At 40.1% G+C, this 15350-nt stretch overlaps 1 protein-coding gene across 2 annotated transcripts in view; it reads right to left on the reverse strand.

Moving 5' to 3' along the window:
• Positions 1 to 15350, reverse strand: part of map2k7 (mitogen-activated protein kinase kinase 7) — a 107656-nt gene that overhangs the window by 19447 nt on the left and 72859 nt on the right. For both annotated transcript variants that reach the window (XM_073069156.1, XM_073069155.1), the window contains 4 exons: positions 13201 to 13308; positions 11539 to 11718; positions 3146 to 3226; positions 1256 to 1398 (listed from right to left, as the gene is read on the reverse strand). In XM_073069156.1, coding sequence (XP_072925257.1) covers positions 1256 to 1398; positions 3146 to 3226; positions 11539 to 11718; positions 13201 to 13308 — 512 coding nt within the window. The remainder of the gene's footprint in view (positions 1 to 1255; positions 1399 to 3145; positions 3227 to 11538; positions 11719 to 13200; positions 13309 to 15350) is intronic.

Raw genomic sequence — 15350 nt, forward strand, 5'->3', positions numbered from 1 at the left:
TTGTGCTTCTGACTGGTTAAGGAGAAAAGAACCAAAAGATTATCTTTGCCCCCAAAATTGTTTGTTTAAAGAAGGTGAGGCAAGTTCTTGATGTAAACTAGCAAATCAAGAGAGTTCTAAATTAATAGATAAATGGGCTATGTGTGAAAAATATCAAAGTCTGCAATCGTTCAACATAAATATGTGAAGACTGGGCCACTACACGGAGATGAACGATGATGGAAGACTGTGAAGAATAGTGAGGCGAGAGTTCAGTGCAAATCAGAGGAAGCATGGTAAATGGAGGACAAATGGTGTGTGTAAGTGCTTTAAGGAAATAGATATAGATCACACAAAAATAGGAGTAGGTCAGCCTCAAGCATGTCCCAGCATTCATTATGATCATAGCTTATTTATACTAGTCTGAATTCCTCTTCTGTGCTAGTTCCCAGAATCCTTAATTCATGGATCTTTCAGATATTGATCTCCACCTTAGATCAAGCTAATAATCTGGTCTCTTCCACCCTTGGGGGCAGGGAATTCCAAAGATTCAACCTCCCTCCCCTCTCAGGAAAGAACTTCCCATGCAACTGAGTTAAATGACCAGCACCTTATAACTATGACCCCCTGTTTGTGACTTTCTCCACTTATGAGAAACTAGAAGGTAAGCCTAGGAAATCATGGGATGTGTTTGAGATCATAGGAGCAAGGAAACCACAGGTCTTTAACATGATTTAATTTCAATTTGGATGAATAGTTCATACAGAGGAGAGTTTTGTGACAGATATGAGGATTATAAATTTAAAAGAGAGATGGCAGGAAAAGTTATGAAGCAAGAATGATTATCAAAGAAATTGAGGGAAGAAAGAGTGAGGACACTAGGGAAAACCTATATGAAACGTGGTTAAGGCGCCTAAAGGAAAAGTCTTTCCTCAGCCACCTTTGGCTAAAAACACCATTTTTATTAGTTCCATTCCATGCCATTTCCTTGTAATGCAAAGAACTGATGGCATTTGCTGTTTGAAAATGAGTTCACCAATATAGAAAACTTGCCAATTCAAACTCCAGTTTACAAATCTTTGAACTGATCTTATTTTCATCACCAACTAAGCTTCTTAACATTACTTTATAAAATAACAACGTTTATCAATGCCACTGTCTAATAAACCCTTGGCCACTCAAATGGTGGCCGCCTAGCTGCAGTTTTCACTCCATTAGTAATAGTGAGAAAATAAACAGATGTTATGTAAAAAAAATTGCATTGTAAAATACTCACCAATCTTTTACAAATGACTGGAAGTCCATTGAGAAGCCCATGCTTGAAGGAAGCAGAGGAGGATCTTCCTGCAGCACCTTTGTTAAAACTTCAAAATCTGTTTTACAGTTTTTATATGGAAACTGCCCTGTAGCGAGTTCAACCTGCAGAAAGATGCACAACTTGGTTAGAGGAACATATTGAATCATGGAATTCCTCAATTGATTTGATAGAAATAGGTAATTATTTCATTCTACAGTGCATGAATTAAAACATAAATTCCAAATTACATCAGCTTCTACTGGTTTAGCAGTCACACACCACCCTGACTTGGAAAATACCATTGCTCCTTTACCCGACTCTAAAGCGTAAAACACTTTAACCAACAATGAGGAGGAGCACCTTCGTCAGAAAGACAGCAGTAGTTCTCATCTCCACCATCTCAAGGACAATTAGGATTGAAAATAAACACTGGCCTTGCTAACTATGCCCTTATCCTGAAAAGTAAAACAAAAAGTGACCTGTGTCAGGACATGACACAATCAGTGTGTTCTCTGCTCTTCAGCTTGCACAACCACTGACAGTTGGAAACATGCCAGGAGTCACAGAAAAGCACTGCCAGAGGACCACACCAAATGTGGCCATCAATGCAGGCACACCCTGCATTCTACCGTCATTCACCATGATTATATACTCCTCCGTAAGACAATTAAAGTCAGGAGCAGCACCATCCTTCCCTTTCACAAAGACTTAGCAAAACTGTCCCCAATTCATTTTATATCATCCAAGTTGACACATATTGCTACAGGTACAAATCCATAATATAGTGAAGTGTGGAATACATCTGATGCAGGGAACAAAGTCCTCATCCCTGACTCCATAGTGAAACAGCTTCTGGACAACATTGAACGTCCTTCAATATAATCCACAGTAGCCCTGGCCATTATGACTAACTGGTCCACAAAAGGAAGGTGACAGATAACTCAGTACGTTTGTGATAGTGCCCTATCATCACAACCTGTACATTAAGATCTGCTGTAGAAGACACATCTCCATTTAATATCTCAGGAGCACAATGGACTGGATTGACAGAATGTATATTTTTATTCTGCTACAACACAGACAAAGAACATAACCAAATGGACCTTCCAGCATTGAACTAGGTAATACATTCAGCCATAGATGACCTCAGAAATCTCTCCTAGCAAGCATATGGGGACCAGTCTCCTCAACAGAAGTTATTCCACTGGTTGGATGAGTAGTAGCCTGACACAGCATTATACTTGTCTACCCTAGGACATATCCAACAGAGATGGTGGTACAATAGCGTATAAACAAGACAAAGCATTCAGGTTCTTCAGTAATGACAATACACCTGTAAAGTCTGATGCATCAGATGAAGTAAGTGCAAGGAAGACTCCTTCTCATTGCTACTGTCCTTCCTAGATTGATTCAGTGCTCTTCCATGTTGAACAATTCTAAAAAGAAATGACTAAAATAACAAGGGTATATTCCATTTGGTCATCATCCTTCCCCTATCTGATTCCATCTCTATAATCGTTCCACTCTCTCAGTTCTCTACACTGGCAATCTTTCCTCTGCCTTTTAGTCCTGATGCTGCCTGAAACGTTGACATAAATCTTTGCAACAGATGCTACTTGACCAGCTGAGTTTTTTCAACATCCTGTTTTTATTCCATATTCCAGTATCTACAGTTTCTTTCATGTTCTATTACATGGGTGAGTGTAGCAGCATACTAGATAGTGACTATACCAGCGTGCTATGATGAATTACACCAGTTGCAACAGTTTGTACTATAGTTAGAACAAGTACGTATGCTAGTGTGCTTACACTGACCAGTATATAAAAGGAAGAGTACAAGTCTCGTGCAGATTGCACATGGCTCCTTACCAGTGAAATTCCCAGACTCCAAACATCCGCTCTGATGTCGTAATCGGGTTTGGTTGGATCAGGAGGATCGATCCTTTCTGGCTGTGGACAGAAAGGAATCAAAAAATACAACACCAAGTGAAAATCCCCAAAACGCAGTCATACTCCCATCCCTTCATTATGCGAGCGGCAACCTCGGGTACAGTCTCTCTAGTTTGCAGTTTTGGTAATTTCCACAAGATCATAAGACATAGGAGCAGAATTAAGCCATTCAGCCCATCGCATCTGCTCTGCCATTCAGTCATGGCTGATTTATTACCCCTCTCAACCCCTTTCTCCTGCCTTTTCACCATAGCCTTTAACACCTTTACTAATCAAAAATCTATCAACCTCTGTTTGAAATATACCCAATGACTTGGCCTCCACAGCAATCTATGGCAATAAATTCCACTGATTGAACACCCTCTGGCGCATGAAATTCCTCCTCCATGTCTGTTCTAACGAGACATCTTTCTATTCTGAGGCTGTGCCCTCTTGTCCTAGACTCTCCCGCTATAGGAAACATTCTCTCTATCCAGGCCTTTCAATATTTGATAGGTTTCAATGAGATCCCACTCCCCTCCCATTCTTCTAAACTCCAGCAAGTACAGGCCATGTCCATGAAACACTCTTCCTGTTAACCCTTTCATTTGAGGGACCATTCTTATGAACTTCCTGAGGACCCACTCCAATGTCAATACAACGTTTTCCAGATATGGAGCCCAAAATATCTCACAAAACTCCAAGTGTCGTCTTATAAACCCTCAGCATTATTAAACCTTTGTTTTTATATTCTAGTCCTCTCAAAAAGAATGCTAACATTACAGTTGCCTTCTTTGCCACTGACTCAACCTGCAAGTTAACCTTTAGGAAATCCTGCATGAGGACTCCCAAATCCTTTTGCACTTCTGATTTCTGAATTTTCTCCATTTAGATAATAGTCTACTCCTTTATTTATTCTACCAAAATGCATCGCTTCTCAACACTGTATTCTATCTGCCACTTCTTTGCCCATTCTCCTAAACTTCAGACTCACTGCTTCAACACTACTCTCCCTCCACCTGCCTTAGTATTATCAGCAAAGCCATCCATTCCATCATCCAAATCAGTGACATATAATGTGAGAAGAAGCGGTCTCAACACCAACCCATGTAGAACACCTCTAGTCATCGGCAACCAACCAGAAAAGGACCCCTTTATTTCCACTCTTTGTCTCCAGCTAGTAAGCCATTTTTTAAAAAATCCACGTTGGTATCTTTTCTCTAATATCATGGGCACTATCTTGTTAAGCAGCTTCATGTGCAGGATCTTGTCAAAGACCTTCTGAAAATCCAAGTAAACAACATCCACTGGCTCTCCTTCGTCCATCCTGTCTGTTATTTTCTCAAAGAATTCCAACAGATTAGTCAGGCAAGACTTCTTAAGTAAGCCATGCTGACTTTGGTCTATTTTATCATGTGCCTCCAAGTACCCAAAATCTCATCCTTATTAAAGGACTACATCTTCCCAACCACTGAAGTCAGGCTAATTGGCCTATAATTTCCTTTCTTCTGCCTCCCTCCCTTATTAAAGAGTATAGTGACATCTGTGATGTTCCTGTCCTACAGAACCAATTGCAGAATCCAGTGATTCTTGAAAGATCACTATTAATGGTTCCACAATCACTTCAGCTATCTCTTTCAGAACCCTGGGGTTCAGGTGACTTATCTACCTTCAGACTTTTCAGCTTCCCAAGTACTTTCTCCTTAGTATTAGCACCTACACTCATTTCTGCTGTGACACTCTTGAATTTATGGCATATTGTTGGTGTTTTCCATGGTGAAGACTGATGCAAAATAGTTATTCAGTTCACCTGCCATCACTTTGTCCCCCATTACTATCTCTCCAGCATCATTTTCCAGTGTTCCAATATCCACTTCTTTTACTCTTTATATATCTGAAAAAAATGGTGTCCGTTTTTATACTACTGGCTAGCTTTCCTAGCAAAAGACCCACTACACCCACTCCACACTGCTGACATTATTCTTGTGCACTCTATAACCACGTCTCACTTACTTACTACCCTCTACTGTGCCTATTGTCTTGTTTATTATTTATTGTAATGCCTGCATGTTTTCATGTAGTTCAGTGTAGTTTTTGTACTGTTTCACGTAGCACCATGGTCCTGAAAAACGTTGTCTTGTTTTTACTGTGTACTGTACCAGCAGTTATGGTTGAAATGACAATAAAAAGCAACTTGACTTGACTTGATATAAGGCTTTAACCTAATACCCAATCAAATGGAGTCTAAATATACTCCACACCTCCCACATATGCTGTACCATTTGATCATCAACCATTTCATTTCTACATGATGCTAATTACAATCTCAACACAGCAACGCTACTATGACTAGGTTGCACAACAATGGACTTTGTTTTGTTGTAATTGTGTTCATGCTTGGAAATTTTATATGAATTATGTACAGTTTATGTTTTACTTGTGAAGATGTTATCTGCCTCTGCTTACAGAACTTCGAAAATACAGCACAGAAAGAGGACCTTTGGTTCATGGTGCTGTGCTAATTACACCTTAATCCCTTATGTTTGCACATTCTTATGCCTATCTCAGAGCCTCTTAAACATCTCTGTAGTATTTTCCTCCACCACTACCTTTGGCAGCGCATTACAGGCACCCACCACTCTCTACAAAAAAGTAGCTTACCCTGCACATCTTTGAACATTCCCTCTTATGTTAAATGCACGCCTTGGGAAAAAGATACCAGTTGTCTATTATGCCTCTCACAATCTTATAAATTTCTATCATATCTCTCCCTGACTTTCAAAGCTTCAGAGAAAAACAAACCAGAAAGCCAAGTTTGTGTCCAATCGCTTATCATCTTTCCTGCATGGCCCACACTCCTCTATCAAATTCGTCCTCTCCAGCCTTTACCTTTCCCACCCACCTGGCTTCACCTATCACTGTCTGGCATTCCCAGTTCCCCTCCTCCCATCTTTTAACTCTGGCATCTTCCCCCTTTCTTTCCAGTCCTGAAGAAGTTTCTTGGCCTGAAATACCGAAAGTTTATTCATTTTCATAGACGCTGCTTGATCTGCTGAGTTCCTCTAGCATTTGTGTGTGTCTTCTTATAGCATATGGCCTCCAATCCAGGCAACATTCTAGCAAAGCTCTTCTACACCCTCTCCAAATCCTCCACACTCTTCCGATATTATTGCGACCAGAAATGAATGCAATACTCCAGATGTTGTAGAGTTCTATAAAGCTGCAACATAACTTCCTAACTTTTGAACTCAATACCTTAACTAAAAAGGCAAGTATACCATATGCTTTCTTTACTTTAGTGTAAGTGTGGAAGGGTGTAGAGGTGGATAATATTATTAAGAATCACTCTGTTTCATACACGGTATTTTCTCTCTCCACACTGACGTACATTGCTACTTGCCTCTCTAATTGACCGCTATTCATACTGCAAACACTCACTCCCTCTCCACAAGCCAGGGACTGTTACTCCCCTTTTATATAAACCCAAGCCTCTTCTCCAAAATATAATGCTTCCTCCACATCTCCGCATGATATGGGGGTAAGGACAGCATTACATTGTGCAATGAACCGGAATTGATTAGAGAGCTTAAGATAAAAGAACCCTTGGGAAAGAGATCATAATATGATATAATTCATCCTGAAATTTGGGAAGGAGAAGCTAAAGTCAGATGTATCAGTACTACAGTGGAGTAAAGGGAAGTATTGAGGAGAGGAGTTGGTCAAAATTGACTGGAAAAGATCATTGGCAGCATTGATGGCAGTGTACCAAAGGCTGGAATTTCTGGAAGCAATTCAGAAAGCACATGATATATACACCCCAAAGACAAAGAAGTATTCTAAAGGAAAGATAACACAATCGTGGCTAACGAGAGAACTCAAAGCCAAAGCCAACGTAAAAGCCAAAGAGAAGGCATATAATAGAGCAAAAATTAGTGGGAATTTGGAGGATTGGGAAACAAAAAAAGTAATTAAGAAGTAAATGATGTAATACAAAAGTAAGCTAGTCAATAACATTAAAGAGAATACTGAAAGTTTCTTCAGATATATAAAATGTAAAAGAGAGGAGAGAGTGGATATCAGACCACTGGAAAACGATCTGGAGAGGTAGTAATGCGGGCAAGGAAATCGAAGACGAACTAAAGAAGTACTTGTATGCCAGAAGCTCATGAGTGTCAAGGGCAGAAGTGTGTGAAGGTGCAATTACTATGGAGCAGGCTGTTGGGAAACTGAAAGGTCTGAAGATTGATAAGCCACCTGGACCAGATGGTATACACTCCAGGGTTCCGAAAGAGGTAGCTGAAGAGATTGTGGAAGTATTAGTAATGAGCTTTCAAGAATCACTAGATTCTGGAATGGTTCTGAAAATTGCTAATGTCTTCAAGAATAGAGAAAGGCAAAAGAAAGGAAATTAAACACCAGTTAGTCTGACCTCAGTGAGGATTTTGGAGTCAATTGTTAAGGATGCAGTTTCTGGGTACTTGGAGGTACTTGATAAAATAGGCCGTAGTCAGCATAGTTTCCTCATGGGAAAATCTTGCCTGACAAATATGCTGGAATTTTTTTAAAGAAATAATACACAGGATAGACAGGAGAGTTGGTGGATGTTTTGTACTTGGATTTTCAGAAGGGCTTTGACAAGGTGCCACACATGAGGCTGCTTAACAAGTTAAGAGTCCATGGTATTACAGGAAAGATACTAACATGAATAAAATAGTGGTGGATTGTCAGAAGGCAAAAAGTGGGAATAAAGGGAGCCTTTTCTAGTTGGCTGCCAGTGACCAGTGGTGCTCCACAGGGGTCAGTTAATGAATTGGATGATGGAATTGATGGCTTTGTTGCAAAGTTCGCATATGATACAAAGATAGGTGGAGGAACAAGTAGTTTTGAGGAAGTAGAGAGACTACAGAAGGACTTTGCCCATTCTCCTAATCTGTCTAAGTAGTGGCATATGGAATACAGTGTTGGGAAGTGTACGGTGATGCACTTTAGCAGAAGAAATAAGAGGGCAGACTATTTTGTAAATGGAAAGAAAATTCAAAAATCGAGGTGCAAGGTACTTGGGAGTCCTTGTGCAGGATTCCTCAAAGGTTAATTTGCAGGTTGAGTTGCTAGTGAGGAAGACAAATGTGATGTTAGTATTCAAGAGAACTAGAATATAAAAGCAAGGATGTAGTGTTGAGGCTTTATCAAGCATTGGTGAGGCCCCACTTGGAGTATAGAGAGCAGTTTTGGGCCCTTATCTTAAAAAGGATGTGCTGACACAGGAGAAGGTTCGAAGGAGACACAGGAAAATGGCCTGCTGTGTTCCACCAGCATTTTGTGTGTGTTGTTTGAATTTCCAGCATCTGCAGATTTCCTCGTGTTTGCACAGGAAAATGATTCCAGGATTGGCTTGTTCTATGAAGTGCACTTGATAGTTCTGGGCCTGTACTCACTGGAATTCAGAAGAATGAGGGTGATCTAACTGAAACCTATTGAATGTTGAAAGGTCTCGATATAGAGTGGATGTGGGGAGGATGTTTTCTATGGTGAGAGTCTAGACCAGAGGACACAGCCTCAGAACTGAGCAGTGTTCTTTTAGAATGGAGATGAGGAGGAATTTCTTTAGCCAGAGTGGTGAATCCCTGGAATTCATTGCCACAGGTGGCTGTGGAGACCAAGTCTTTATGTATATAGATAGGCTGAGTCTGCTAGATTCTTCATTGGTCAGGGCATGAAGGGATATGGAGAAGGCTGGAGATTGAGGCTGAGAGGAAAAATGCATCAGCCATGATGAAATGGCGGAGCAGACTTAATGGGCCAAATGGCCTAATTATGCTCCTATATCTTTATGGTCTTGTATGCAAAGCAGACTCCTCATTCTCATGAATTAGTTTCTCATTTTGTAATATGAACAACTATGATTGTTTCACATACTAATATACAAAATTAACACTGACCTCACACTAATAGTTATTTCTGTCTCCAAGTTGAACTTAAGTTCAAGTTCAGTTCATTGTCCTTCAACTGTACACACATATACCACCAAATGAAAGAACTTTTCTTCAGACCAAGGCGCACAACACAGTATGCATTCTTCACACACACAACACAAAGTAATATTACCACAAATAAGTTAACAAGGTGGGTGGGAAAAGTCTTGAAGAAGGGTCTCAACCGAAAACATCAACTGTTTATTCATTTCCATAGATGCTGTCTGACCTGCTGAGTTCCTCCAGCATTTTGTGTGTGTAACAAATTGGCTTGGGATGGTCCATGGCAGAGTTCCCCTACTCACATAGCCATCCATTTTTCTTTCATCTATGTGCCCATGTAGGAGTCTCTAAAAACCTACCCTGTCTCTGTCTCACCACAAACCTAGCATTGCATTCTATGTACTTACCACTCTTCCCGTAAAAAAAAACCTACCTTTGATATTCCCCCTTTACTTTCCCCTTAAAATTAAGTCCTCTCATACTAGCCAATGCCACCCTGGGAAAAAGTTCATCACTATCCCTATTTCTACAATGAAAAATACTGCTACCTTCTAATGCACAGATATGAATTGCTATCCCAATTTCTCTTAATATCATACTCCAATTTTGTCAGCCATATTGATATATTCTGCTCTACATCTCTCCACAGTGAGTTACACCACTACCCCCTCTCATTATTGAGACAAAGTTGTTCCTTCTCCACAACAACATACAATATTACCTCCCTCTCTTCTTCACTTTTGCTTCTTAGGCAGTGACTCAGATCGAGGATGACTTGCTTCCACACTATCTGGCTGCTGGGTATTGATCCTTGCACAGAGTACATTCTTTATCCTTTCCTCTGGTTCGCTCAAATGGTAACACTGTTCAAATTCCTAAACCTTTCATCATGGTACCATCGCTCACTTCACACAGAGATAATCCAGGGACAGAGACAGAGTGGAAAGGATGAAACTCTTCCCCTCGGCAGAGCTATCCAAAAGCAGAGGAAAGAGGCTTAGGATAGGGTTTAATGGAGGCTCTGAGGAAGAGCTTTTTCACACAGAGTAAAGAGAATCTATAGTGCACTGCCTGATTGGGTGATAGAGATAGGTGCTCTCACACAATCTAAGTAGTATCTAGATGAGCACTTGAATCACTAATCCACGGGAGGTTAGAGACCTACTGTTGGTAAACAGGATTAGTACTGATTGGTAGTTGAGGGCTGGCATGAACACTGTGGGACAAAAGATTAATGACTTTGCGTAGATATACTGAGCTAAGGCTTTCTCCACAGGCATATACACCACCACGACTGTGATATTCTCCACTGATATACACTCAGCCGCCCACTTTTTAAGGTTCAGCCAATTATGTGGCAGTAACTCAAGTCACTTTTATTGTCGTTTCAACCATAACTGCTGGTACAGTACATAGTAAAAGTGAGACAGCGTTTTTCAGGACCATGGTGTTACATGACACAGTACAAAAACTAGACTAAACTACGTAAAAAACAATACAGAGAAAAAAAACACAAAACAACTACACTAGACTACAGACCTACCCAGGACTGCATAAAGTGCACAAAACAGTGCAGGCACTACAATAAATAATAAACAGGACAATAGGGCAGTAAGGTGTCAGGCCCGGCTCTGGGTATTGAGGAGTCTGATAGCTTGGGGGAAGAAACTGTTGCATAGTCTGGTTGTGAGAGCCCGAATGCTTTGGTGCCTTTTCCCAGACGACAGGAGGGAGAAGAGATTGTATGAGGGGTGCGTGGGGTCCTTCATAATGATGTTTGCTTTGCGGATGCAGCGTGTAGTGTAAATGTCCGTGATGGCAGGAAGAGAGACCCCGATGATCTTCTCAGCTGAAGCATGGCTCAGAGGTTCAGTTGTTGTTCAGATCAAACATCAGAATGGGGAAAAAATATGACCCAAGTGACTTTGACCATGGAATGATTTGTTGGAGTCAGACAGGGTGGTTTGAGTATCTCACAAACTGCTGATCTCTTAGGATTTTCATGATCAAGTGTCTAGAGATTACTGAGAATGAAAAACATCCAGTGAGCAGCAGTTCTCTGGGCAAAAACACCTTGTTAAATGAGAGAGGTCAGGGGAGGCTGACAAGATGGCAACAGTAACTCAAAAATCCACTCATTACAGTAGTGGTGTGCAGAAGAATATCTCTGAATGTACAACACGTTGAGCCTTGAAGGGATGGTCTACAGCAATACAAAATCACAAACATACACACAGTGGCCACCTTATTAGGTACCTCCTATACAAAAGTGACCACTAATACCTTATTTCCTTGCAGTAAAAAACACAATTATTATATATCATTGGAAGCACTGATATTCCAATTTCATGGACTCACCGCCATGTATGCTGCACATCCTGCACTCCTCGTTTTTGCTTTCGAGTCTACCAGCCTCCCGCTAATCCCGAAATCACATAACTTGATTTGACCTCGCTCATCCAGAAGAATATTAGAAGGTTTGACATCTCTGTGAATGACACCATGCTTCTCCTTCAGATAAAACAAAGCTTTGACAATCTGTTTAAAAAAAAAATAACATACTTACTATTGAGCTGGGACTAATTATAGCATAATGTCAGAGTGGATGGAAAATTCACATACCTCTGCACCATTTTTAATTTTTCCAAAGTTCTTAGATTAAGACCAGAAGATACAGGAAAAGAATTGGGCTATTTCATCCATTTAGTTTGCTCTGCCATTCAACCATGGCTGAATTTTTTAACCCTATTCTGCCTTCTTCCTGTAGCTCTTAACCCACTTTACCAATCCAAAACCCATCAATCTCCGCCTCTAGTACACCCAATGATTTGACCTCTACAGCTTCTGTGACAATAAATTGTAGCTTCACCATGCTCTGTCTAAAGAAATTCTTCCTCACCTCAGTTTTGAAGGGACAACACTTCATTTTGCCCTTGAAACTTATACTCTCAAAATAATGGAAACATCTTCTCCCTGTTCACTGTATCCAGGCCTTTCAATATTCTGTAGATTTCAATGAGATCCCCCTACTTCCTACTGAGTTCTACAGAGTACAGACACTAAGTCATCAAACTCTCATTACAATAACATGCTTTCTATTGCTGGACAGACTAAATTCAGTGAACTGAACATATTTTACAGATCATAGGCTTAAATGATCTTCCACATCAGATGGAGGTTTGATAGCAACATTACAAATATTCAATGTGAGCTAAAGTTTAAGTTCGGCCTGGAAAAATGTCCCCTCAAACTAAAAGCAACAGTAAAATGATATAAAATGATATAGGTAGTAGACCTGCCTAGAACTTGTATCAGCACTGCAATATTCATTGGATATCCAGATATATTAGCAATTGGACCCCTATCTGGCAGCAATCTATAAGTGGGATGGCACTGGTCTTTATTGCAGCTTTGCAGCTATATTAAGTGCTGCTTCCCTTCATTACCACTGATAGCATTAGATTTTTGTGAGAATTTTTGACAGTTCTTACACATCTCAAATGCAAGGGAATGCTCAAACACAACCAAGAGACATTGATTTTTAAAAAAAGGATTTCAAATTAGCATTATCTTTACCTATCCAGTGCTTTAAATTTTTTTTAGTATTTAATAAAGTTTCACAGTACGTAGAATCTCAATTTACCAGTTTCTCTCAGTAACTGGTAATAACAAAGTAAGGCTACTTTGCCTAGGCTTGATGGTACAGACCACATTATAAAACTGAACCCAGAATCAAGGCCATTGTTACACTGGGACAATGAACAACACAGAATAAATGCATTGTTTTTGTGTTGTGGTGTCAAACTATGGATGTGATTATCTTTATCAAATGAGTACACAGAGCAGGGAATACTCCCAATGGTCTCCTACACTCTCGTTTCACAACTGCAACAAGAAAGGCCATTCATCAAAACACACTGAACCTTCCCATGAATCATGTGACAAACTTTCCTCTTCATGTCAACAGCAAATGTATCCGAGGATATTAGAATATTCCTTTAATGTGTTCTAAGTCCTTACCGCAACTGTCATTTTGCCAAGAATCCTTTCCGGAATAGGCCCCTGAATCCGTTTCTTCAGCTTCTCAGCACATGTACCCATCAGTTCCATGGCAATGAACACATCAGTCTGCACATTACAGAAAACAGCTCCGGGTTATCACATAAGAGTCTCAAATCGTGTGTTTGTGGGTCTTAGGTTACTTGGAAGTATTAATTTCTTAAATACATGCAGTGGTTCTCTGTATTTCTCTACAAGGAGTTTTTACAAGAGAATTAATTCAAAATCTAGATAAATAAGACGAGAAGTACACTATCTACATTGTTAGGGAGTATCTGGAGCTTCATGAATATGGCAGATATTAATTCAAGCAAGAACCAGTCTTCAGTTCTTAATGCAGACTGTAAAATGCAAGCAGTAAATTGAAGTTAAACTGGCTCACAGACAAGAGATTACATATGCATCTGCCAAACGTTAAGACAATGGATTATGTTAAACCAGGCTTGCATCAAACCAGGCAATAAGGCTAAGGTATTTGCACCATCATGACATGGCAGACCAGACTAAAATTGTCACTTAACATATCAAACATGGTCACAAGAATACAGTCGGCCCTCCTTATCTGCGAATTCAGCATGCGTGAATTCAACCAACTGCGAATCGCGAAAACCCGGAAGTACTCTTCTAGCACTTGCTGTTTGAGCATGTACAGACTTTTTTTCTTGTCATTATTCCCTAAACAATGCAGTATGACAACTATTTTACACAGCATTTACATTGTATTAGGTATTATAAGTAATCTAGAGATGACTTAAAGTATACGGGAGGATGTACGTGGGTTATTGTGGATCGGGATTGAAAAAAATCGGAAGTTCTCTTACTAAGTAAGTCAGAACAGGTACATCCGGTATTATTTAGCGTCAGTTAGTCAAACGTTTGCATTTGTATATAGTATATATTTTACCTTTCTATGCATATAAAATACTTAAGAACATATGTTTCAGCGCCGGGCTCAGGAAGTTCCCGAGTTCGATCTAGTGACAGATCGCTATGGAGTGCACACTCCACCGTGCCGGGTTGATGTGGAGGATCAAAAACCCAAAACCCAATAATTAAACCACTGCATTGCTTAGTAATAATTGTAGCTTCAATCGGGGCACAGCTTTTCTCACTTTATCCTTTAAAATAGTTCCAATCGTTGACCGACGTAGACTAACGCTTTTCCAATGACCGATGGCGTTTCACCTCTTTCCGATCGCTTTATTATTTCCATTTTATTCTCAATCGTTATTGTGATTATTTTTATGAACAGAAACACTGTGGATTCAGATCTCTGCTGCTGGGTCCTAATGCCCACTGCACAGAGACAGGTTAAATAAGGTCTTGGGTTCTGCTGGGTCCTAAGCTCCACCACATCGAGACAGGTTGAATAAGGGACTTGAGCATCCGCGAATTTTGGTATCCACGAGGGGTCCCGGAACCAATCCCTCGCAGATAAGGAGAGCCGACTGTAGTTGCAGTCAATAGCTGATCTACTGTGTATTCTGGTATCTGATTCTCTGTCTTCATAGTTTTTAGAATATCTGTGTCAATGGGAGTGTTTGAACAGAGGTGTCTCCCACTGTAGATATGTAATTCAAAGGAAATACTGGCAAAAAAAATATTGTAGGAAATAATGTCATTGTAACTATTGAAATTGTATTGAATCACCTGCTATCTTTGATATTAAGGTGTAAAAAAAGTAATGTACTTTTCGATTTGTAAGCCTCTACCATGCATGAGTGTCTCTGCAAGAATATCTGTTATGTCGTGATGGAGTTGTGTTCATATCCACAACTCCAGTTTCTCTCCAGTGACTTTGATCCCAGTCACAACATTCACGACTGCATGATGTGCTTTCAAACCAAGTTTATAACATTACATTGCTCTTACATTGATGTCTTGTCATTATCCAGCTCAAACCAAATCATCAAGCTCATTGATGACACAACAATGTTTGACATCATCAGCAAAAATGATGAGACGGCATACAGAGAGGAGGTAGAGCGGCTGATAGTATGGTGTAAGCACAACAACTTGAGTCTGAACATGGACATGACCAAAGAGATGATTGTGAACTTCGGAAGATGCAGGCTGACCACTCCTCACTGCATATAAAAGGCTCCACAGTG

This window comes from Hemitrygon akajei, chromosome 16, assembly GCF_048418815.1.
Source record: "Hemitrygon akajei chromosome 16, sHemAka1.3, whole genome shotgun sequence".
NCBI lineage: Eukaryota > Metazoa > Chordata > Chondrichthyes > Myliobatiformes > Dasyatidae > Hemitrygon > Hemitrygon akajei.